Here is a 22,196-nt window from a genome sequence, read left to right as displayed (position 1 = left end):
AGTGGAGGAAATCTGTGCCCCCACCCCACCCCCGACCGTCTTTCCATACACTGGGTTCCTTTCCTCTCGTCCACCTGCGGTCAACCCCCAACATGGGGCCCATCTGCCTGCGGGGGGCCCTGTGCCGGTGCCTCAGGCCGGCAGACCCCCTCTTGGGGTCCACGTGGCGCCCCCTTGCAGGAGGCAGAGGGCTGGCTGGGAAGGCCTTGCTGGGACTGGGGGCTCTTTGCAAGTGGACACACATTCCTTCCTCTGGACGGAACCCCAAGAAATTGCAGAGCAGGACTAGAGAGATGGGGGCTCCAGCCTGCCCCCACCTTACCAGGGGGCTCCCAACCCTTTCTCCTCCACCTGCCATGAGGAGACACTCAGCCCTCCCAGAGGCCTCACCTAAAACCACCATGGGGAGCCCCTGCCATCTGCCCGTGCACCCCCATCATGGGGGGGTGGGGTGGGGAGGGGGGCGGGGCCTGGCTCCACGGCCCGCTGGCCTAACACACTGCCCTGCAGCCAGAGTCCTCCTCCAGCCTGGCATCTCCTGCCTGTCCCCTCACCTCGGGGACTTCCGAGTTCCTCATCCCTGTCAAACGCACAGCCCTGCAGCACGAGGGAACCCAGAGTCAATGTCCGTGTCCCGGGGGTGATGCTGTGGGATGGCCACGCGGGGGACAGCGTGTACAGGGGGTCGGGGTCTCCCTGTATAACTACTCACAACCGCACGTCACTCTACAATCACCTCAAGATAAAGAGTTTAAGGTAAAAAAAAATGTGCAGCCCTGAAGTCACCCCAGTTCTGAGATCACATGGGCCCGGGCACAACCTCAGGGGAACTGAGAGGTGTAGTTGATTCCTGCTATGCATAGGGTTTATATTCTTTTTGTATTAATTTCTGTTTTAGATTTGTTTATTTATTGAGAGAGAGAGAGAGAGAGAGAAAGCAGGGGAGAGGCAGAGAGGGGGAGACAGCATCCCAAGCAGGCCCCACACTGTCAGCGCAGGGCCCGCTGTGGGGCTCGATCTCCCCACCTGAGAGATTGCGACCTGGGCCGAAGCCGAGTCTGATGCTCGGTGCCCCGTGCACTGATCACATCCACGAAGTCCGCATTCACACTGCATGAGCAGGTGCAGACCCACCGCTCCCGTGGAAAACGCCGGGCCTCTGGTCACGCTCACACCAACCGGTCCGTATCTCACCTCGCCTTGCGTGTGTTTCTGTTTGAGGTCACCCGTCGAACGTCTCCCGCTGACTCACTAACACGAGCGCTGAGCGCCCGCACATGCTGTCTCTGTGCTCACTGACACGAGCACCGCACCCGAGGGGGGTTTTAAACAGCGAAAGCACCCCAAAAAACACAAAGACGCAAAACAGCGTGGCCTTACGTGGTGAGAACGCCACCCGCGTACAGCAGGAGCTGAGCAGAAGGCAGAGCGTGGCCCCGTCCAGCCCCCGCAGGGAACACACCATGGGGCCTCGAACTCCTTCCCGCTCCGCGTGGGTCCCAAGTGACCCCTGCGGGCCCCGCGAGTACTGGTCTGGAAGTTACCGGTTCGCTTTTACAAAGTAGGAGAGCTCGCAGACGCAGAGCTTGTGGAGGGTGGAGGGCCCTCCCCAGGAGCACTCCCGCCCCAACGCCGGGCACAGGCCGCGCCCAGGAAGCACTCCGCTCACCATCTCCAGCTCCATATCCAGGAGCTTGCAGGGGCCAAAGACGGGGGGCTTAGCTGCAAGACACCAGAAGAGAGGGGCTGTTGTACGTGCTGGGCCACGGGACCCGCCATGTGGGGACACAGAGCGGGGACCCGTGAGGGTCACTTACCGTCGTCGGGCCTCATCTGCCCCGTGGGCCTTCGGATCGGCGTGCCTGACACCACGACAGAGGAAGCACGGCCGTGGTAACCCACTGGCAAGTGCAGCCTGCGGAAGACGGCGGAAGGAGGTTACCGTGACACGCGGTCAAGGTCACTTCTACAGTTTGCAAGCTAAAAACAAAAAGCAGTCGAAACCCGCGGGGTGCCTGGGTGGCGCAGTGGGTTCGGCATCTGACGCCTGGTTTCGGCTCAGGTCATGATCTCACGGTTCTTGAGTCCAGGCCGCGCAATGGGCTCTGTGCTGACAGCAGGGAGCCTGCTTGGGATTCTCTCTCTCTCTCCCTCTCCCTTTGCCCCTCCCCTGCTCACTCGCGGTCTCAGAATAAATAAGCTTAAAAAACAAACAAAACTCAAAAGGAATTGCTAAGTGTCCGTACCACGAACACCGCTCAGCATTAACACGGGAGGAAACAGGGCTCCCGGGGGCTCAGTCGGTTAAGCATCCAACTCTTGATTTCAGCTCAAGCCCGGATCCCAGGGTCATGGGAGCAAGCCCCACATCGGGCTCCACTCTGAGTGTGGAGCCTACTTAAGATTCTCTCCCTCTGTCTCTCTCTCTCTCTCTGCCCCTCTCTGCTCTCACACGCATGCACTCTCTCCAAAATAAAAATTTTATAAAAACAATACACGTGTTTGACTTTATAAAAATGTCGAAGTGCTGTACTGACAAAGCACAGGAGAAAGACGCCACGTCGGGAGAAAACACAGCGCACGACACGGCGAAGGGCTAATTTCTATTAAACGTGAAACATTCTTCCAAATTAACGAAAGAGCAGTGACCGCCCGGAAAAGCCGGCGGGGGGAGTGCAGAAATGTCTGTGAAAGACTATGGAAGACGGAGCAGCATGCTGCCCCGGGAGAAGGGGGTCAGGGGTGGGGCCTGGGCCGATCACAAGACGTAGGTGCATCCTGTGTAATGAAGGACTCGCACACGCGGCAACAGGAGGCCCGGGGCCCCCTCGTGCCACACATCGACAGGCTCGTCTGCTCTGCCCTGCGGCGACAGTGGCCCGTGGCTCCCGCCGGAGTCTCCCCTCCCTGCGCACCTGCAGTCCCAGACTCACCGCCTTGCTCCGCGACCCTGGCCTTGCTGCTTAACCTCTCTGGGTCGTTAACCTGCTGTCTCTTTCCTTCTTCCTTCCTCACCTTGATTCTGACACACATTGCCCTCCCTGCCTGCTGACCCAGGGTGCGTGCCTGCCACTGTGTCTTCAGTCACCGCCACCTCCGGAGGACAGCACAGAACAAAGGGGCAAGGATCTCAGCTCTGGGTTCCCGTGGGGCGTGGCCTTGACCTGGGGGGTTGCAGCCGCCGCTGGTCCCCTCAGGGCTTCTCCGAGCCTGTGCTCCCTTCCGTGCCCTCGGGCTGGCCGTCAGAGCCTCGGGGATCCCACGAGCACCTGTGTGACTCTCGCCGCGGGCCGACCACACTTGAGAGACACTCCCACGCGGCGGGGTCCCGGGTGCAGAGGCCAGGCCTCGAGTGTGCCCACAGAACCAGCGCCGGCCAAGAAGCACGGAAGGACCTCACACGCTTGGGGACAGAACTCCCATCTGTGCTCCCCACACCAAGGGGCCTGGGGCGCTGACTTCTGATCCACAGGCGCGGCGGGGCCCTCCCGTCTCTCCGCCCCAGAGGGGCTCGTTAGCTCCGGGGAGAACGCGCCTCTCGCACTCGGGCCCGACGTACCAGTTTGGCACGAGCGCGTTCTCGCTGCCCCGGAACATGATCCCCATGTTGGTGGCGTGCTGGCGGGAGGAGTAGAAGTCCGTGTAGTCACCTGCAGGGGAGACGCAGTGGGCACCAGTGGTGGCCAGATGCCCGGGACAGGGAGGGGCCTCTCCCGCGTCCCCGCCCCGTGGGTGCTCCCCAGCAGCTCAGTCAGGGCACATCCAAGCCTCGTCCACAATTTGTTTCCAGAACTGCCCTCGGAGAAACAAATAAGGAACAAGGAGCCAAGACCGTCGGGCGCAGACAACGGACACCCCTCCGGGGAAGGGGGACAGACTTCCAGTGTCACCGCCCCCAGCCCAGGACTCCGCTCACTGGCCTTCGCTTGACCCGGGCCTGCTGCTTGCACAGCCTCTCCCCTCCCCTGGTCTGCGTCCGAATCCCGGCAACATTTTGAGGCCCCTCCCCCCACTCTCCCCTGGGGGATCACTCCCTCCTCTGGAGGAAGAGGAGGAGGAGGAAGAATGAGACAGAAGAGGAGGAGGAGCACAGGGAAGGGAGGAGGGAGGAGATGGTGATGGAGGAGGAAAGGGAGGTGGGGCAGGGGGAAGGGAGATGAGGGGGAGGGGGAAGGGAGGATGAGGGAGGAGGGGAGGGAGGAGGGAGAGGGAGGAGGGGGAGGGAGGGGAGGAGGCGGAGGGGGAAGGGTGATGAGGGAGAGGAGGAGATAGGAGAGGGAAGTAGGAGGGCGAGGAAGGAGGAGGAGGGGAGGAGGGAGAAGGAGGAGGGGAGGAGGAGGGGAGAGGGGAGGAGGAAATTGTGTCTGTATTTACTTTAGAATACAGAGTTGCATTTTGCAGTAAGACCCCACCTCCCCGGGAGGAGCCCAGCGCAGAGCCCACACCACCAATTAAAAACACTAATTTTATAGTCTCCGCCTCTTGTGTGTTTTCAGCACGTCTGTGTAAGTCTCTATCACGATCACTTAAGAGGGGCTGGAAAGGGAGGTGTCAGCGGGGCTGTGATGATGCGGGGGACAGAGGAGGCGCCCACCCCGGAGGCTCCTGCAGCGAGTTTCGGGGGCCACGCGGTTCTCAACTGGACAGTTACGAATCGTTGGGATGTGCCTGGGGGCTCAGTCGGCTAGGCGTCCGACTTCGGCTCGGGTCGTGATCTCACGGTTTGCGGGCTCGAGCCCCGCATCGGGCTCTGTGCTGACGGCTCGGAGCCTGGAACCTGCTTCCGATTCTGTGTCTCCCTCTCTCTCTCTCTGCCCCTCCCCAACTTGCGCTGTTTCTCTATGTCTCTCAAAAAATAACTAAATGTAAAAATAAAGAAATAAACAAGCAAACAAACACAAGGGCAAGCACAGCAGAAACGGGGAGGAAATGCCGGTCGCAGTGCACACACAGGGCTTGCGTGCGGTGCGACTGCATCCCCACGGAACCTGTAGGAAAGACTGGAGACGGACGGACTGCAGACTGGACGGAGGGGGAGGGGGCTGCGCCAGGGCACACGTGGACTGAACCCTCCAGACTGCGACCTTACGGGCCGGGGGGGGTGGGGTGCAGGCCGTGTGCACCATGCCTCTGATAAGCTGCTCAGAGCAAGAGCCCAGGGAAAGGATAGAGCAGCGGCAGGAAGGAGGTGGGACCCGGTCCCAGAGCCGTGGCTGAGCAGGTGGGGGGTTCTCCCCACACGTGGACTCTGACCTGAGCTCCGTGCCCTGCACACTTCAGCTGTTTTGAACCCTCAACCCCTCGGGTGGGGGTGAGTCCCGACCCACTGTGCGTCTGTCTTTTGGAAGGACGTTCTCCACCAGGAAGGCTTCCGGAGGCCACAGAAACAATCGAGGCAGACGCGGTGTTCCGGAAGCCTCCGGGCACACAGACGCCCAGGCAATCCCGGCAGGCCGGCCGCCCGGGGCTGGGAGGCGAGGGTGGAGACCTCCCTGTGCTTCAGCTGAGAGAGTCTGCCCCACTCCTGCTGTCTGATTGAAACTGGTGCGCTCTGCGGCCACACTCCCTGCCAGGGGCTCAAACTGGCCCGCTCCAGGGCTCTGGACTCACAGGTGAGGTGGGAGCACTTTCCACAGCCTCAGGGACGGACGGGGTGATGTGCCGGGGTGGGAGCCTGTGGGCAACTGTAAATCCCAGCAGCCGGCGCCCACCCAGCCAGGGCTCCGGCCTCCATCCCGGCCTGCGTCTGTGACCCCTCCCCCACCACGCAGCAGCGGCCAGGGCACCAGGCAGCCACCGTGGGCCACAGCGCTGCTCGGGGTGCGGGGACCCCACTCACCTATGGCGGCTGGCAGGTGCATCGCAGCAGAAGCCTGGGCCGTGAACGCCCTGCAGTACAGAACCGGGGGCTTCAGGGCCGGGTAAGCACGGAGGGGGTCCCTGCTCTGGCCGCCCAAACCAGCCCTGGAACCCAGCTCACAGTCTCCAGCGAGCATCCCCCAGGCTGGCCCGGGGCCACGCTGGGCAGGCCGTCTGCTCCAAAGCCAAGGGGCCTCCTCATGGCTCCCATTTTCCCCTCCAGAAAACACACTAAATTACTCCTTCTCTGGGAGGCAGACAGACAAGGCCACGGAAGGTGCTGAGGGGGGATGGCTGAGTGAGGGAGGGGGCAGCTCCCGAGCTGGCCGGGACCCTCTAGTCTGGACACAGGGGTCATCCCAGTCGGCCCAGAGCCCTGCCACCCTGACCCGCAGCCCAGGCAGGGGCTGGGGGAGGCTGCCTCAGAACGGCCCCGGCCGCCACACCGTCCCCTCCTCCCCACCCGCCAGTGTCCGAGTGTCCCTCACCGTCTCCTAAGGTCCGTGTCGTCTCGGAGCCTGGCACAGCTGGTGGACAGCAGATTCCGCAAGGACTCTCTCGCCTCCCTCCAGGCGGCCTGGCCGAGGCCCATGAAGCTATTGAGAGCCGGCTATGCCAGAGCAGAGAGAGGAGGTCACACGGGGACAGCCGGGGCCCACGGCCACCTCCAGCATCCTCAGGCCCGGGGCCTTGTTCTCAGCTCTGCCAGCGGCCCTTCCAGCCCGGGCGAGCGTCACCTCCCCCGACGGGGCGTCATGCCCCCGCGGGTTTGCACACGGGCCACAAAGCCTGGGAGCTGCTATCTGGGGGGGCTGCCCGGTCAGCACCGCCTGTGGGAACAGTCCACACGGACCCTCCACTCGCGTCCTGAGGGGGTTTCTCAGCCAGGGAGGCACCGTGCAACCTAAGGGCTGGGATGCCGTAGCCAGGCGACGAGGGAGAATCGTGCCTCACGCAGAGGAGACCCCCACCCATCTAATGGGGATCCGGTTCCGTGCGCTGGGCCGTCGTGAGGACCGGGCGGGGGCTGTGGGCGGAGCACACACTCAACACACCTAATCCTCCTTCCTGACCCAGAACGGGGGGTGCACATCAGGGCCCGGACCACCTACAGGGACGTAAAGTCACGTCCACCCCACGGGTACGTGCACTCCGGGGGCCGCACAGAAGGCGTCTGTCCATTCCAGCCGTCCGTTCCTCCCTGGCGACGTCTCCAGACCCAGAGGGTCAGCACCGGCCGCGGACAGGCAGAGGCTCACACGGTTACCGGGAGCCCCAGCCGAGACGCCTGCGACAGGCCCAGCGCCGTGGACCCAGCACTCCTCTGCACCGAGGCGCTGACCAGAGCCGTCCCCGGCGCCTCCGAAGGCACGATCTCTTCCCCGAAACGGAAGGGAAAGAGATTCTCCTGGTGGCGTTTTCACAAATGCCCTGAGATCCCGGACAAGCCGTGTCCCAGCGTCCTACCTGATCAAAGACATCCTGATGTTTGGAGAGGACAGGCCCGGTGAAGAGGTGCTTAATGACGCTGAGGTCCAGGATCTGGTCGCCAATGGCCACGCCGATCCTCGGTCTCGGCTGGGAGGGAGACGGCATGGTCAGCGCCGGGGAAAGCCTCGGCCAGACGCGCTGCTTTACCCGAAAAATCTGTCTAGTTAAGAGCCCGTGGGTCCCCCTCCGGATGGGACGGAGGACTGGATCCTACCACGGCACCCAACCCCCTCCGTGTCCCAGGGGACTGAGGTCGCCCCGAGATCTCTGCCCAGGCAGCATCTGGAATCCTCCCTCCCTACAGGACAAGGAAAGCGTCCTGTTCACTGAATGGGACATAAATCAAACACCCTGGAAGTGGGGAAGGAGCAGGCGGCCTAGTCCAAGTCCCTCATCGAGACCAAGTCTCCAGCTAAGCTCCTCAGGCACTGGGTAAATGCCTCTGGTGAGGAGGACTCACCACCTCACCCGGCAGCTGGGTTATCCCCCAGGATTAACCTCAGCCTGCCCTCGGGGATTTTCGTTGCACAGCAGAGCAGAGAGCACCCCGTGCGCAGGGCTGAGGCCCGGGGGCTTGGATGACGAGCCCCGTTATGGCTCAGACAGGGATTCATTCAGGCGAAAACATTTATGAAGCCTCTACTCCACGCCAGCAGGACACTAAGGCTGTCAAAGCATGGGGGACAGAGGCGGGACTGGTGCCAGCTGTTCAGAAGCAAAGGCGGCACAGGGATCAGTGACATAATAGGTGTGGCTGGAGGGCAGCAGGGGGCTCCTCGGGTGAGACAGAAGAAACAATACGTGCTAAGGTCCTGAGGCAGAAAAATGCTCTTAGAATGTTCCAGAAACCAAAAAGCAGCCGGTGTGGCTGGAGAGAGCAGAGGCACAGCCGGACGGCAGGGACTTTAACAACCTGGCCATCGGCTCCAGACTACCTGGGTGCCCACATCCCAGAAGCCACCATCCCTGTCTTCACAGAGAGAGCCTCTTCCGTTTCACCAATCCACAAGCACCTTGCCATGGGAGGTGTCCGGTGTGCCTTTGATGCCCAACCCCCAGCCCAGCATCTGGCCCGGAGTTGGGGTTCTGAAGCATTTACCGAATATAAGAACGAACAAAACGTGACTGGATTAATTCACTGCTCTTCGGCCCGAATCTCGAAGAGCTGGCCGCTGGCGTGTGCCTTGGCAATCACGCCAGCCTGGCGAGGCCGGCACGACCCCTGGAATGTGCAACGTGGGCAGAGATGGCTTCAGACCGGGCCTGTTCCCACTCGAACGCCCTGAACCTTCTAGAATGCCAGAGGGACAGTGTTCTTTCCAGAGGGCCATGGGAAGGGGCTCTGTCTCCCGGGCGTCCTTAGGGACTGTCCCTGCACATTCTAATGTGCCAGCAGCAAGAGCCTGGGGTTCAAGAGACATGAATTCTAGAGCCCTCTGGGAAGGCAAGTCAAAGCACCTGTCCTGCCTCTGGCAAGTGTCTCTAACTGTTCTCTACTCCCAGGAAAGGAAGGGCGCATGCGGAGGCAAAGTGTCAGCGCTGTGCGGAGAGCAGAGCGTGGCTGGCTAACACCGGTCAAGGTTTAACCTGCCTCACCGTATTCGGGTCCCTCCAGGGGACCGAGTGTTAACTTTGTGTTCTTGCGACATTTAGTCAGGCCTGGCTCTTGTGAAACCACACTGGCTCTTGAGGACCGGCCTGCTGCAGGCAGGGCCACAGGAGGGTGGCCCCTGGGGGTCAAAGATCAGCTGTGGGGGAAGGGGCGGACCGCCAGCGGCTGCATTTTGCAATTATTTCTTGAACACTGGTGGGGGGGGGTCTACGGTTTACAGAGCGAATCAGGAGCTGACCTTTAAGGTTGGGAGCGGAGATGCGAGCCACAAATGCCATGAATAAATCCAAGGGAACCTGCTTTCCCCCACCCAGGGACCTTAAATATTTGCTGATGAACGCCCAGTTTTCAAAGATTTCTTTCTGCCGGTCAGACTACACTTACTAAGCGAAAGCTCCTGTCTCCAAAAGGCTTCTTCTGACTAGCTGGGGAACCCCACAGCCCAAAGACTTCCAGCTGGAGGCAAAGTCCCCCAACATCCCAGATCCCAAAGGCCGCGGGCCAGCTCACCCTCTAGCGCCCTGTTAACCTGCGGGGGGAACTAGGGCCCTAACGCGGTGCCCTGGGGGCAGGAAACAAACCCCAGGAACTCTGGAGGAAGCAGGATGACCCCTCGGTAACAACAATCGAACTTGATCTGCTGGCCTGGGAACGACAGTCCTATGTTCTGTTTCAATTCGCATTTAGTCCTCACACAAATCTGCAGAAACCGCGGCCGCCAGGTCCAACAACGCGCACATCTAGAAAATGGGGTTCGGACCCACATACCCTCGGCACCACTGCTCCTCAAGAGACAGCCCAAAAGCCTCCCACCCCCCCCCATCTCACTTCTCCTACACCATTGACCCGGAAGCCTCCGCGGGGCGCGCTCAGCAGGGGAACCGCGGGCCCCAGTGACCCCGGGGAGGGGGAGGGCTCCGCGGAGCGCGTCCAGAAGAGGACGACTGGCCGGCGTCCCGCCTGGTCGGCGCTGCCGGTCCCGGCGGAGTAGGCACCCTCCGGCCCCCGCCCGGAAGCCAAGTGCAGCAGCTCACGTTGTCTGGGGTGGAAAAGACGCCGTAGGGCAGGTTTTGGATGGGGAAGTCAGAATCCTCGGCCACAGGGACGAAGGACATGCTGGCCAGCACGGAGCAGGGCGGCGAGCTGCACTCGGCTGGATCCGGCCGGATCGCGCCCCTCGTGGCTCAGCGCCTGACCCCAGGGCTCCGTCCCTGGCTCCGCCCCCGCGGCCCCACCCCTGGCTCCACCCCCACCCGTCCGAGGTTCGCCCCCGACGCTCCGCCCCCATCGTTCCACCCCGCCTCCGCCTCCGAGGCTCCTCCCCCTCCTGCACCGTCTGAGGCTCAGCTCCGCGGCCCCACCCCCACACTACCCCCCAGTTCCGCCCCCGTTGCTCCACTCCCGGCCCCGCTCCTGGCTCCGCCCTCAGCCCTACCCCCACCCAGGCTCCGCCCCCTGCCCCCTGCCCCCAGCCCGAGAGGTCAGGGAGAAGCCGCGGAGACCCGCAGCGCGCTCTTCCGCCCCTCCGCCCCCGCCCCGGCTCCCGCCCTCCCCAGCCCCGCCCCTCCGCAGAGTCCCGCCCCGGAGACTTGGGTCCCTGCCCAGAGACTCGAGCCCTACGTCCCCCCCCGGACCCCCCCGGAGGGCCCGCGGGCTCGGGGAGTCCGGCCAGAGGCCTGTGACCCGTCGGCGGTGACACGTCCACCCTGTGGACCACAGGGTCAGGCGCGCCTCCCCAAGACTCACAACGACGAGAACTACGTCTAAGAGCTCAGCTCACCTGCGCACTTCACGTTCCGACTTTCAGACGCCGTGACCAGCCGTCTGACCTCGGGCAAGTTACTCAGACTCGTCTGCCAGGGCCGCGTGGACGCCCGCCGCCCCGCCCGTGCAGGGCTCTGCGGGGTGAGGGCCCCTGCGCGCTCGTGCCCGGCGCACAGGGACCCCGCGCGCACGCGCTGGAGAGAGCGCGCAGAGAGGGGGACGGAGTGGGGGTGCACCGGGACCCCTCCAGTGCAGGGGGCAGCGCACAGCTGAGTGCAGGGAGACTTGAGTCCCGCCTCTGGCTCTGTTCAGCCTGCAGCAGGTTCAACTCTGGCCTCAGTTGGCTCATCTGCAAAACAGGGGTAAGAATCATGCCTCCTCGGACATTTCCATGACAGTCAGGGGATGCCTGGCACACACGTGGTGATCAACCTGGTATTTTCCCACCCAGCCGGACCGTCAGCATTCCTCGGTTAGTGAGTTCTGCTTCCCTTTATGAAGGAGACAAACAAAAAAGGAGGGAACACAACTATAAAAGCGGTCATCACTGATTAAAAATAAGTTTATAATATAGATGCAAATTTCTTAGAAACCTGTGGCTCAGTGGGTTGAGGGACTGAGTTCAGCTCAGGACATGATGGGGGCGGGGCCCGGAACCTGCTTCGAATTCTGGGTCTCCCTCTCTCTGCCCCTCCCCCACTTGTGCACGAGCACCTGTGCGCTCTTTCTCAAAAATAAATGAACTTTAAAAAAAGTTAAACTTATGAAAGCATAGGCTGCGCAACACTTATCAATACAGAAACCAATACCGGAGACACAGACTTTGGGTTGATTTGCTTTGGAATTCTTACATTAGAGTGGAAGGCTAATGAATTAATACGAAAAAGACACATGCACCCCTATGTTTACGGCATTATTTACAACAGCCAAATGCAGAACCGATCCAAGTGTCCATCCACAGATGAATGGATAAAGACGTGGTGCGCGCGCACACACACACACACACACACACACACACACACACACAATGTGCAATATCAGCCATACAAAAGAATGAGATTCTGCCCTTTACGAGCACACGGAGGGACCTAGAGGGCATTACGCTAAGCGAAGTGAGTCAGACAGAGACAGACAAATGCTATATGATTTCACGTGCGTGGCATCTAAAAAGCCTAACAAACCAAACAGAAGCAGACTCATAAACACAGAGCACAAACCCATGGCCCGAGAGGGGGGTGAGATGGGAGAGGAGATCACATAGAGAGAGGGGACGAAGAGGTAAAAACTTCCAGTTACACAGTGAAGAAGTCACGGGGATGAAAAAATACACCGCGCGGAACATAGCCAATAATATTGGAGTAACTTCATACGGTGACAGATGGCGATGCCACTTACCTTGGTGAGCACTTCACAATGTATTTATATGCGGTGTTGAGTCACTGTGTTGTGCGTCCGAAACTACTGCGGTATGTCAACTACAGTTAAAAATTCATTTTAGAAAATTGACAAGTTTGAAGGTCTAAGGTACAGCATGGTGGTTACAGCTAATAACACTGCTCTCGTCCACTTGACTGTTGCTAGGATAGACCTCAGGTGTCCTCACCATAAAGAACTTGGTAGCGATGTGGCCGGATGGATGGGGTAGCTAAACGCTATGGTGGTAAGCATTTTGCAACTTACTACCGTATCAGTCACCACATTGCACACCTTGAAGGGACCCAATGTTGTGTGTCCATTATTGGGGGGAAATGTTAACGAATTAATGGCTACACAGGTACAGCTGACTGAAAATACACTTGAAAACAAATTTAGGCCAAAATCCTAGAAATTACTCGTGGAGAACATTGAAAGGTTGCAGAACCAGGGGTCCCCGGGTGGCTCAGTCGGTTAAGCATCTGACTCTTGATCTCAGCTCAGGTCTTGATCTGAGGGTTGTGAGTTCAAGCCCTGCATTGGGTGCCACGTGGAGCCTCCTTTAAAAAAAAAAAGGCTGGGGCACCTGGGTGGCTCAGTCGGTTGGGCATCTGACTTCGGCTCAGGTCATGATCTTGAGGTTTGTGAGTTGGAGCCCCGCTTCGGGCTCTGTGCCGACAGCTTGGAGCCTGGAGCCTGCTTCCGATTCTGTGTCTCCCTCTCTCTCTCTCTGCCCCTCCCATGCTCATGCTCTATCTCTGTCTCTTGATAATAGATAAACATTAAAAAAATTTGTAGATCCATCCCAAGGTTTGTAAAAATAGCCCTTTTCCTTCAAAAACATTTTTTAAAGTTTTTATTTTTCTTTGAGAGAGACAGAGAGAGAGGCAGAAAGAGAGAACAAGAGAGAATCCCAAACAGGCTCCGTGCTGTCAGCATAGAGCCCAACATGGGGCTAGAACTCACGAGCCCTGAGATCATGACCTGAGCCGAAACCAAGCATAGATGCCTAACTGACCGAGCCACCTAAGTGTCCCTGCAAAACATTTTTTAATGAATAATAATGACAAACAGGCAGAAAGGCCTGTAAATAAGTCGCGGCCCCTCTGCCTGCAGGGTCTTGGCCAGCTTCTCCTCTGGTCTGCTGTGCTCCTCCCTGGATCAGCCTCAGTGATCTTCATGGTTCAAAGCCCGTGTCTGTCCACAGCCAGTCCCGCGTCGCATCCTCCCGGCCCCCCTGCCGGGTCATCACCTCTAAGACAGCTCTGCCTTTTCAACAAGGTCTGTGGTAAAGTGTGGACCCAATAACGTGCAGTTAGGACAGAGTATTAAAACCGTGAGTGACTGATGGAAGCAAAGAGGAGGAGCGGGTGGGGGAGGGGGAGGGAGGGGGAGGGGAGGGGAGGGGAGGGGAGGGGAACAGAAGAAGAGGAAGGCAGAAGGCAGAGTGTGTTAGGGCGGATTCAGGGGGGTGTCTGCTGTAACCACTCAAGGGACACAGCTGAGAGGGGCTGTGAGTCAGCAGCAGCGTCACAAGGCGTCCTCGGGGCTCCCTGGGGAATGGCACAGTGAGCACAGAGCCAGGGAGGCTGTCCTGCTCTCGGAGGGAGGGGATCCCGGGACAGGAGGGTCCGAAGCAGACGAGGCCCCGAGGTGTCAGGGGCTCGGCCTTGCCCGGCCTTCTGGCTGTCACCCCCAGGTAGGTTCCAGGGAGGGGAAAGGAGGGGACAGTTCCAGCTGGGTTCTGGGCCCTGGCCGGTTCCGGGGTGCTGGGGCTGCAGGGCAGGGCGCCGTGTGCCCAGGTTGGCCCTGCGCTCTGTCCGCAGCACCGGACTGTCGTGCTGTGCGCGGCCCTGTCCACACCCAGCCCGACAGCGGGCTCAGAATCAGTGCTCCGTAACACGGAAGTAAGTGCTTACTGTAAAGCGTCCACGGAAGGCGATTCGATACCCGACGAGCCCCACACCTGCCGGGCCTGGGGGGGCCCTGGCAGCTCAGTATCTTCTCTCCACACACACACACACACACACGCACACACACACGCACACAGGCTGACGGAGGCCTACACAGTAGAGCCATGAGAAGAGAAAACCCCAGACCTTTGGGGGAAGGGCGTGGGGCAGAGGTGTGTGTGGGAAGGGGCGAAGGCATGAGAGCCGTGACTGGGGGGGGGGGGGGGTGGTGGTTTCCTGTTTTAAAATAGACTCGCCAACCCACTAATTATGTATCGCGCCTCCAGAGGCCAAAGCGGCTCTCCGTTCGGAAGAAACCATTCGAAGTAACTTGCAGATTCCCTGTATTTTCTTTCCTCTCTCCCTCTCGAGGAGGAGGGCGTGTTGATGAGCACGGACGGACATTCCAAGGACCACAGACGAGAATCGGGAGGAGGGACCGCCGCCCCAGTCCTCACACGCCCTTGCGGTTTGCTCGTGCCATTCGCACGTCCGTCCCTTTTCCATCTTTGTGAGCTTCAAACAGAAGCCAAGTTTTCCCTCCTTCCCTGTGTGTTTCCCCGGAGCGCTTCTCCACGTGGCCAGAGAGGTTCCCTCGCTATCATCTGAGTGGCCGAGGCGGTTCCCGTGCTGGCACAGCGTTTCCCTTCTCCAGCACCACTGTCAGAGGAGGACCCCGGGCCGGAGGGTGTGGACGCCAGCTTCAGCCCCTCCACGGCCAGGGCCCCGCGTGAGCCTCTGTGGCGCCAAACTCGGGGCCTCCCTCGGAGGCGAGGCCACCCCGCCGGCCTCCGCACACAGGAGGCCTCTCCCCCGTGTGGTTTGCGAGAGTGGCGGGAAGGGGCTTGAATCTGGTGCGGCTGCCGGCTGCCCGATGGGCAGGAGGCGGACGCTGCCCCCACCGGGACGACATGGGGCGGGGGGCGTCCCCGTGGCAGGCAGGAGTACCATCCGGGTCCTTCCACCCACCCTGCAAATGTCACTGCCCCTTGAATTGCTGGAGTCAGGTTCCCAAGGTGCCTTGGATGGGGAGCTCCTTTGAGGGGACAGTGTCACTCGGGTTGGCATAGGACATACGCTCCTCTGAGGACAGAACGTAGAGGCACGCGCCAAGCACAAGGTGTCCTCCCTACAAGGTGGGTGAGAAACTTTGGACCCGAGCCTTCAGGAGAGGAGGCCCTTGCTCCATCCAAGAGCGTGGCCGTTGTCACAGCCCCCTCTTCTCTCGGGTCCCCGGCGGGCGGGCGCAGAGCCAGGTGACCCAGCCCAGCCGGCGCTGGGGGGGGGGGGGTTGCGCCACCCCAAGAGTCTCCTTCCTGCCCTCCTCTGTCTCCGTCTGTCTTCAGGCCGCCGCAGGGTCTCAGGTTCTACTGGATCCCTGTTGTGATGGCACGGCGCCTCGCAGCCCCCTGGGGACTGAAGCCGGACGGAAGCCCCACAGACACCGGCGGCAGGGTGGGCAGAGGGGCCAGCACTGCCCGCTGACCTGCTGAGACGCTGCGGCACACGGAGCTCTCCCCGAGCCTGGCTCCCCTCAGTCCACAGGGCTGCTCGCAAATACCCCCGCCCCTCTTCTCAGAGTCCCCAGGACCGAAGCCTCAAGGTCAGGCCGCTTTCTCTCCCCTTGGGTTTCGGGATCAGGAGCTCTCCTGCCACTCTGCCACCTGCCTCCCCGGCCTCGGATCCCCTCCCCCATCCCTCTGTGCCCGACAGGCCAGGGGAGTCCCGAAGCCTCACGTGCACCATGGCTGGGCTCTCTTTTGAGGGGCGCGGGCCTCCTCGGGGCTCTCCTGCTTGTGCACCGAGGAGCCCAGAGCAGCCCGGGACGCCATCACTGGGCCAGACCACCCCTGTCTAACGGTATGTCCCGCAGCGATGGAGGTGTTCTAGATGTGTGCTATCCCACCGGAGCCACCGGAGCATCTGAAGTGTGATCAGCGAGCGACCAACCCGTCTGCATTTGTTATAACCGCTGAACCAGTGTTGACCCATCATCGTCAACCGAAGCCCGTGATTTACGTCATGGTTCTACACTCTGTGTTGTGCGGTTGTGAGTGTGGACAAATCCGTGTCATTGATGCACCATTACGGTATCATCCAGACGGAGGAGGTTCACAGCCCTACAAATCAGTGCTGCCGCGATTCGCCCTCCCGTGCTCCACCCGCACCCATAACCACCACTCTGTGTACTGTCACTGTAATTCTGTCTTTTCCAGAAGGTCATACGGTTGCCGTCTTTTTAGACCGGCTTCTTCCAACTTCCCAATTTACAGTGAAGGTACCTCTATGTCTTTGTGCCTTCGTAGCTCACTTCTTGTAACCGCTGAATGTCGTCCCACGGTGTCGATCCATTCACCTACTGAAAGACATCTGGGTTGCTTCCAATCTGGGGCAGTTATGAATAAAGCTACTGAAACATTCGTGTACGGGTTTTGTGTGAACATACTTTTTAAGTCATGTGGACAAAAACCTAGGAGTGCAATTGCTGGCTTGTAGGGTTAAGACTCTCTTTAGAAACCCCCTGTCTTTTAAGAAACTGTCCAACTGTCTTTTTTTGTTGTTGTTAAGATTTTATTTTTAGCAACGCTCAGCGTGGGGCTCGAACCTACAACCCCGAGAGATCAAGGGTCACACGCTCCATTCACTGAGCCAGCCAGCCAGGTGCCCCTGTCAAACTGTCTTTCAACGTGTCAGTGCCATGTTGCATCCCCAGCAGAAATGAATGAGAGTTTCTGTTGTTCCACACCGTCCGTAGCATTTACGGTGTTCTGATTTGGGCTAGTCTCTGCGTACGTAGGCACGCGGTGGTATCTCACGGTCAATGTGCATTTCCCCAGTGACTTAGGACGTTGAGCGCCTCTTCATTTGCTTACTTATCGTCGGTAGATCTTCTTTGGTGAGGTGACTCTTCAGATATTTTGCCCATCTTTTAATTGGGTTGTTTCTTATAGTTAAGGTTTAAGAGTTGTTTATATATTTTGAATAAAAGTCCTATATCAGATATGTGTTCTGCCAATATTTTCTTCCCCATCTGTGGCTTGCCTTTTCATTCTCTTAATGGGGTCTTCTGCAGAGCAATTTTTAGCTTTGATGAAGTAAAACCTATCAATTTTTTCTCTCAGTGTAGCATGATTTTGAGGTTTTATCTAACAAATCATCAAACCCAAAGTCATCTAGATTTTCTTTTCTAGAAGTTCTATAGTTTTGCCGTACTGGCTCTTCTGGGCTGTTTGCCTCTCCATCCAACTTCTGAATCACTTTCATCAGTATCCACAAAACAGCTGGCTGAGATTTGGGTCGGGATTGGGTTGAATTTATAAATCAAGTCGGGAAGAAATGACAATACTAAGTCGTCCTTCAGTGAACATGGGATAGTTCTCCAGTTGTTTAGATCTTCTTTGATTTTTCTTCATTAATTTTGTAGTCTTCCTCACAGACATCTTGTACATATTTTGTTAGACTTTTACTAAAGTATTCCATGTTTTCTCACGCACTAATGGAAAATGGTGTATTAGTTTCAAATTTTTTGTTGTTGGTATTTATTATGTCAACTGGCTTTTGTGTATTATCCTCGTAACCCTGCCACCTTGCTATAATCACTTATTTGTCCCAGGCAGGGATTTTTTTTTTTTTTAAAGAATTGACAATTTTATTTTTAAAAAGTATTTAACAGTTTAAAAAATGTTTTTATTTTTGAGAAAGAGCTCAAGCAGGGGAGAGGCAGAGAGACGCAGACACAGAATCCAAAGCAGGCTCCAGGCTCTGAGCTGTCAGCACAGAGCCCGACACGGGGCTCAAACTCACGGACTGTGAGATCGTGACCTGAGCCCAAGTCAGATGCTTAACCGACTGAGCCACCCAGGCGCCCCTGATTAAATTTCTTTTGATAAAGGCCTGTGAGGTGATTTCTTTCTCCTGTTTTTGTAATTATGCCTTTCAAGGAAGTGGTCCATTTCATCTAAGTTATCACTGTAAGCCGAGCTGTTCACGGTATCCCTTTACTCTTACGATGCCCATGGGAACAGCAGTAGTGGCCTCTCAGGTCTCATAGGGCCACATTTTAATGTTATAGATGTCCGTGGCCTTTTGGGAAGCTGCCCTCTACATGGTCTACCAGGTTTTGTTGGTTAGATTCTATCCGTCTCCTCTCTGCATCCTGGACTTTCCTCCATTCCGAGTCTCTAAATTTCTCTCGTTCTGTGTGTTAATGAAAGACGGAAAACAAGGCCAGGGAGCCAGCCAGTCTTTGAAAAGATACAACTCCAGGAGTCCCTCTTTAAATCCCCAAGAATATCTACTTGGATGTTCTAGGCAACCTATGAGAAAAGGGGCCGTCCAGCGATTATCACTTCAGTATAAACCGTCTTCACATCAGGAAGAACGTGTCTTCTGAGACTCGAGCTTAGACCACAGGAATAGTTTCAAGATTGCACTCCCCAGTACAAAAGTTAGGGTTCCGGGAAAACTGGGGGAAAGGACACTTTGCTAGATTGGATTACAGAAATCCCAAATTAGGTATGAAGACCGAACAGCAACACAGTTTGCGACTTATGACTTTAATATTTAGGTGTGAAGGTGAAGCCAGAGGACTTTGTGGGAACGCCTTTGTGGTGACAATTTTGTAAAAACAAAAAACAAAAAAGCAAAAAGCCCTAAATTACAGGGGCCCCTCGGTGGCTCAGTGGATTAAGCGTCTGACTTCGGCTCAGGTCATGATCTCGCAGTTCATGAGTTCCAGCCCTGTGTCGGGCTCTGTGCTGGGCTGGGAACCTGGAGCTGCTTCGGATTCTGTGCCTCCCTCTCTCTCTCTCTCTCTCTCTCTCTCTGCCCCTCCCCCATCTCTAAAAAAGTAAACATCAAAAAAATTTTCAAAAAGTGAATTGCAAATTGAATGCTGGGGCTGATTCAATGTCATTTCGTACGTAACCCTCAATTCCACAACGTGCTCATCAAAACAGCTTTAGAGAGAACATTTTAACACTTTGGACCTTGGGTACAGAAAACTGGGTTAGTTCTAATCTTTGGTTCATGACATTCAGCACCGGTTCACACATGGTCTGCCTTTAGTTACGTCCAATGTAAGTGTCCTGAATGGACTTCTCAAAAATGTTGGGGGCTTGACCACACGGTACCACATCCCCTGCCTCCTCCCTTGTAAGCATTCCATCCTTACGTTTCTCTTCAGCACTGTCTTTTCTCCTCCTGTAAGTCACATCTACAGGACTCGAAGTGTATTTTACTCACCTTTTTATAGGCGAGCATGCTGTATATTTTGAGACCTTTCTGCTCACTCTATCTCTAAGGCTTACCATGCCTTCTGTCTGGTTAGTCGGGGGTCACTAGTTTGAATTACTACACAGTATTCCACTGGAAGATCGTATCCCGTTTTATTCATCCAGTCTTCAATGGGACTTCGGTCGTTCCTAGGTTTTTGCTTTCTGTGAATGGTGCGAGGAACTCTTGACTCCTGTTATCCATGTGCAAGTTTTCCCTCAGTACACATTTAGGGCTGACATTTCTGGATTACAGGATGTACAGAAGTCCAACCCTAAAAGATAACACATCTTCTAAAGGACTGACCCACTTCTGAGTAACACCAGCAGCTTATAAGAAACCAAAGTAGAACTGCTGGGTCGTATGGTGTATTTACTTTTCGTCGAGGGACCTCCACACTGTTCTCCACAGCGGCCGCACCAGTGTGCATTCCCACCAACCGTGCACGAGGGTTCCCCCTTCTCCGCCAACACCTGTGTCTCCTGAGTTGTTAATGTTGGCCACTCTGACAGCTGTTGAGGCGGTACCTCGTTGTGGTTTTGGTTGGCATTTCCCTGATGACGAGTGACACTGAGCATCTTTTCGTGTCTGTTGGCCGTCTGGATGTCTTCTTTGGAGAAGTTTCTACTCAGGTCTTCTGCCTGTTTTTTTTTTTTTTTTTTTAAATCAAGTATTTTTGGGGGGTGTTCAGCTGCACTTCTTTACATATTTTGGATATTGATCCCTTACCATATATGTCATCTGCAAATCTCTTCTCCCATTCAATAGGTTGCCTTTTCATTCTGTCCATGGTTTCTTTCACCATGTGAAAGCTTTTTAGTTTGATGGAGTCCCAGTTGTTTCTTTCTGCTTTTGTCGCCCTTTCTCGTAGCCGTAGTATAGTTTAATATCCAGGAACGTGGTACCTCCACCTTTGTTCTTCTCAAGACTGATTTGGTTTCTTGGCCTCTCGTGGTTCCCGATTTTATGATCATTTATTCTGATTCTGTGAAAGATGCTATTGGTGTGTTGAAAGGGACGGCATGGAGTCTGTAGACTGCTTCGGGTATTATGGGCATTCTGACGACATTATTTCTTCAAATCCGTGAGCACAGAGGATCCTTCTGTTCGTACCACCTTCCATTTTTTGTTTTTTACCCAGGTCTTCTGTGTACAGGTCTTTCTCCTCCTTGGTTAAATGTATTCCTGGGTGTAAAACACCTCATTTTGATGCCAGATTTGTCTGTAGAACCTTCGGCTCATGATTCATGTCTCAAGGACAAAGCAGCAGTTATCTTTACTTTTTTCCCCCAGGTCTTAAAATTTTGTGTTACATTTAAGACATTAACTTCCTATGGCATGAGGTAGGAAATCAACTTTCACGCTTTCCCACAGATACATACCCAGTCTTTCCAGCTCCAATTATCAAATTCTCTTTCCCCAATGTGACGTGCCACCTCTTACGCCGAAGTCCAGTCCACGTGTGCCCTTCTCTGGGCATTCTGGGCTGCTCCACTGGGAAACGTGTACAGCCCTTGGCTCACACCGAGCTCTCTTCGTTAACATAGCTTCATGTGAACAGGTCTTAACATCCAACAGGACAAGTGCCCCCCGCCCTGCCTTTTCTTTTCTGAAACGCTGTAGCCCTTGGCGATCTTTCACCTTTTATTTTGAAATTGCTTTAACAAGTTCCATGAGAAAACTTGGTGTGATTTTGATTGGAATATATTTGAATCAATAGGTCCATTTGGGGACACATGACAACTTTCTATAGTCTTCCTAGCTATTAACGTGTCTCTTCCTATTTACTGAGGTCTTAGTTATTGTCTCTTAATAATACTTTTAAAAAAAAAAAGAAAAAAGTTCTGAAGTTTGAGAGAGAGAGGAGAGGAGGAGGGAGAGGGAGAGAGGGAGAGAGAGAGGGAGAGAGAGAGGGAGAGAGAGGAGGGAGAATCCCAAGCAGGTCCTAGACTCTTGGTGCAGAGCCCCATGGGGGGGCTCGAACTCATGGACCGTGAAGTCATGACCTGAGCCGAAATCAAGAGTCGGAGATTTAACTGGCTGAGCCACTGAGGCGCCCCTAGTGTTTTCTTAAAGAGGCCTTCAGTATGTATTGTTAACGTCCTAGGTACTTGGTGATGATGCCGCCATAAAAGGTATCTTCTGGCTTTCTAGTTATTGCCATGAAGAAATGCACCTGGCTTCTGAGAGGTAATGCCACACCTCGCTACCTAACTACACCCTCTACTTCTAGTACTTTCTCTAGATTCCTTGAGACTTTCTGTAAGAACAGATTAACATGCAAATATCGAGCGTCTCCTCCTTCCTGCTTCCTATGACTGACTCTGTTTTGACTCTCCTGAACACAGATCTCCAACTCACCGCAGGCAGCCCTGTGTTCCCGACTTGAAAAGGGAATGAGCTTCCTCTTTTTGGAAGATGGCCGCTTTTCATTTCTTTGTTTGGTTTTACACAGAAACCATCAGCTTAAGGAAACTCCTTCCTGGTTCTGACTTACCAAGAGTTTTCATCGTGAGTGGGCGTTGAATTCTAGTAGGCGCTTAGCCTGAATCTGCTGAGCTAGTCGGAACGGTTTTCTCTCTTGAATCTGTTCATGTAGTAAATTGACAGATTACATTTAAATACGTCACATTTACAGATGTCAACGCTAAGCCATCATTACATCCAAGAAGTGGCAGACAAACTTAAACCTAGAAATCTGTATTGTAAAATAGTGCTTTTCATCTGTTTTCTGTAGTATTTCATGGGTAAAAACAGCTGGCTGGCAGATAGAGTGTGAAACCCATGGGACAGACGGTCTCTCTCGTCCACAATCCTGTAGCTGCCGTGTT

The 22,196-nt window shown here is 56.1% G+C and overlaps 1 protein-coding gene and 1 long non-coding RNA gene across 10 annotated transcripts in view; one reads left to right on the top strand and one right to left on the bottom strand.

Moving 5' to 3' along the window:
• The window catches only part of FAH (fumarylacetoacetate hydrolase), a 46,952-nt gene extending 36,768 nt beyond the window's left edge, over window positions 1-10,184 (bottom strand). For 3 of the 5 annotated variants that reach the window (XM_019831770.3, XM_019831772.2, XR_006598715.1), the window contains exons 1-7: window positions 9,997-10,184; window positions 7,327-7,437; window positions 6,348-6,469; window positions 5,840-5,889; window positions 3,560-3,650; window positions 1,818-1,915; window positions 1,670-1,722 (exon numbers count right to left, since the gene is read on the bottom strand). In XM_019831770.3, the coding sequence (XP_019687329.2) occupies window positions 1,670-1,722; window positions 1,818-1,915; window positions 3,560-3,650; window positions 5,840-5,889; window positions 6,348-6,469; window positions 7,327-7,437; window positions 9,997-10,077 (606 nt within the window). In that variant the 5' untranslated portion in view covers window positions 10,078-10,184. The remainder of the gene's footprint in view (window positions 1-1,669; window positions 1,723-1,817; window positions 1,916-3,559; window positions 3,651-5,839; window positions 5,890-6,347; window positions 6,470-7,326; window positions 7,438-9,996) is intronic. The other 2 variants (XM_019831773.3, XM_003986744.4) reach the window with 2 other exon arrangements.
• Window positions 10,185-10,370: 186 nt separating this feature from the next.
• Window positions 10,371-16,511, top strand: LOC102902232. Of its 5 annotated transcripts, none has more exons than XR_002157995.3 (3): window positions 10,371-11,198; window positions 13,256-13,420; window positions 14,467-16,511. It is a non-coding gene; the product is annotated as an uncharacterized LOC102902232 (long non-coding RNA). The 5 variants fall into 5 exon arrangements; XR_440402.5 differs by having other exon boundaries at window positions 14,379-16,511; XR_006598743.1 differs by having other exon boundaries at window positions 10,386-11,088; window positions 14,464-16,511.
• The last annotated feature ends 5,685 nt before the right edge of the window (window positions 16,512-22,196 follow it).

Source organism: Felis catus, chromosome B3 (assembly GCF_018350175.1).
Source record: "Felis catus isolate Fca126 chromosome B3, F.catus_Fca126_mat1.0, whole genome shotgun sequence".
Taxonomy (NCBI): Eukaryota; Metazoa; Chordata; class Mammalia; order Carnivora; family Felidae; genus Felis; species Felis catus.
The sequence above is the reverse complement of the archived record's forward strand: the minus strand, read 5'-3'. Positions and strand labels throughout refer to the sequence as shown.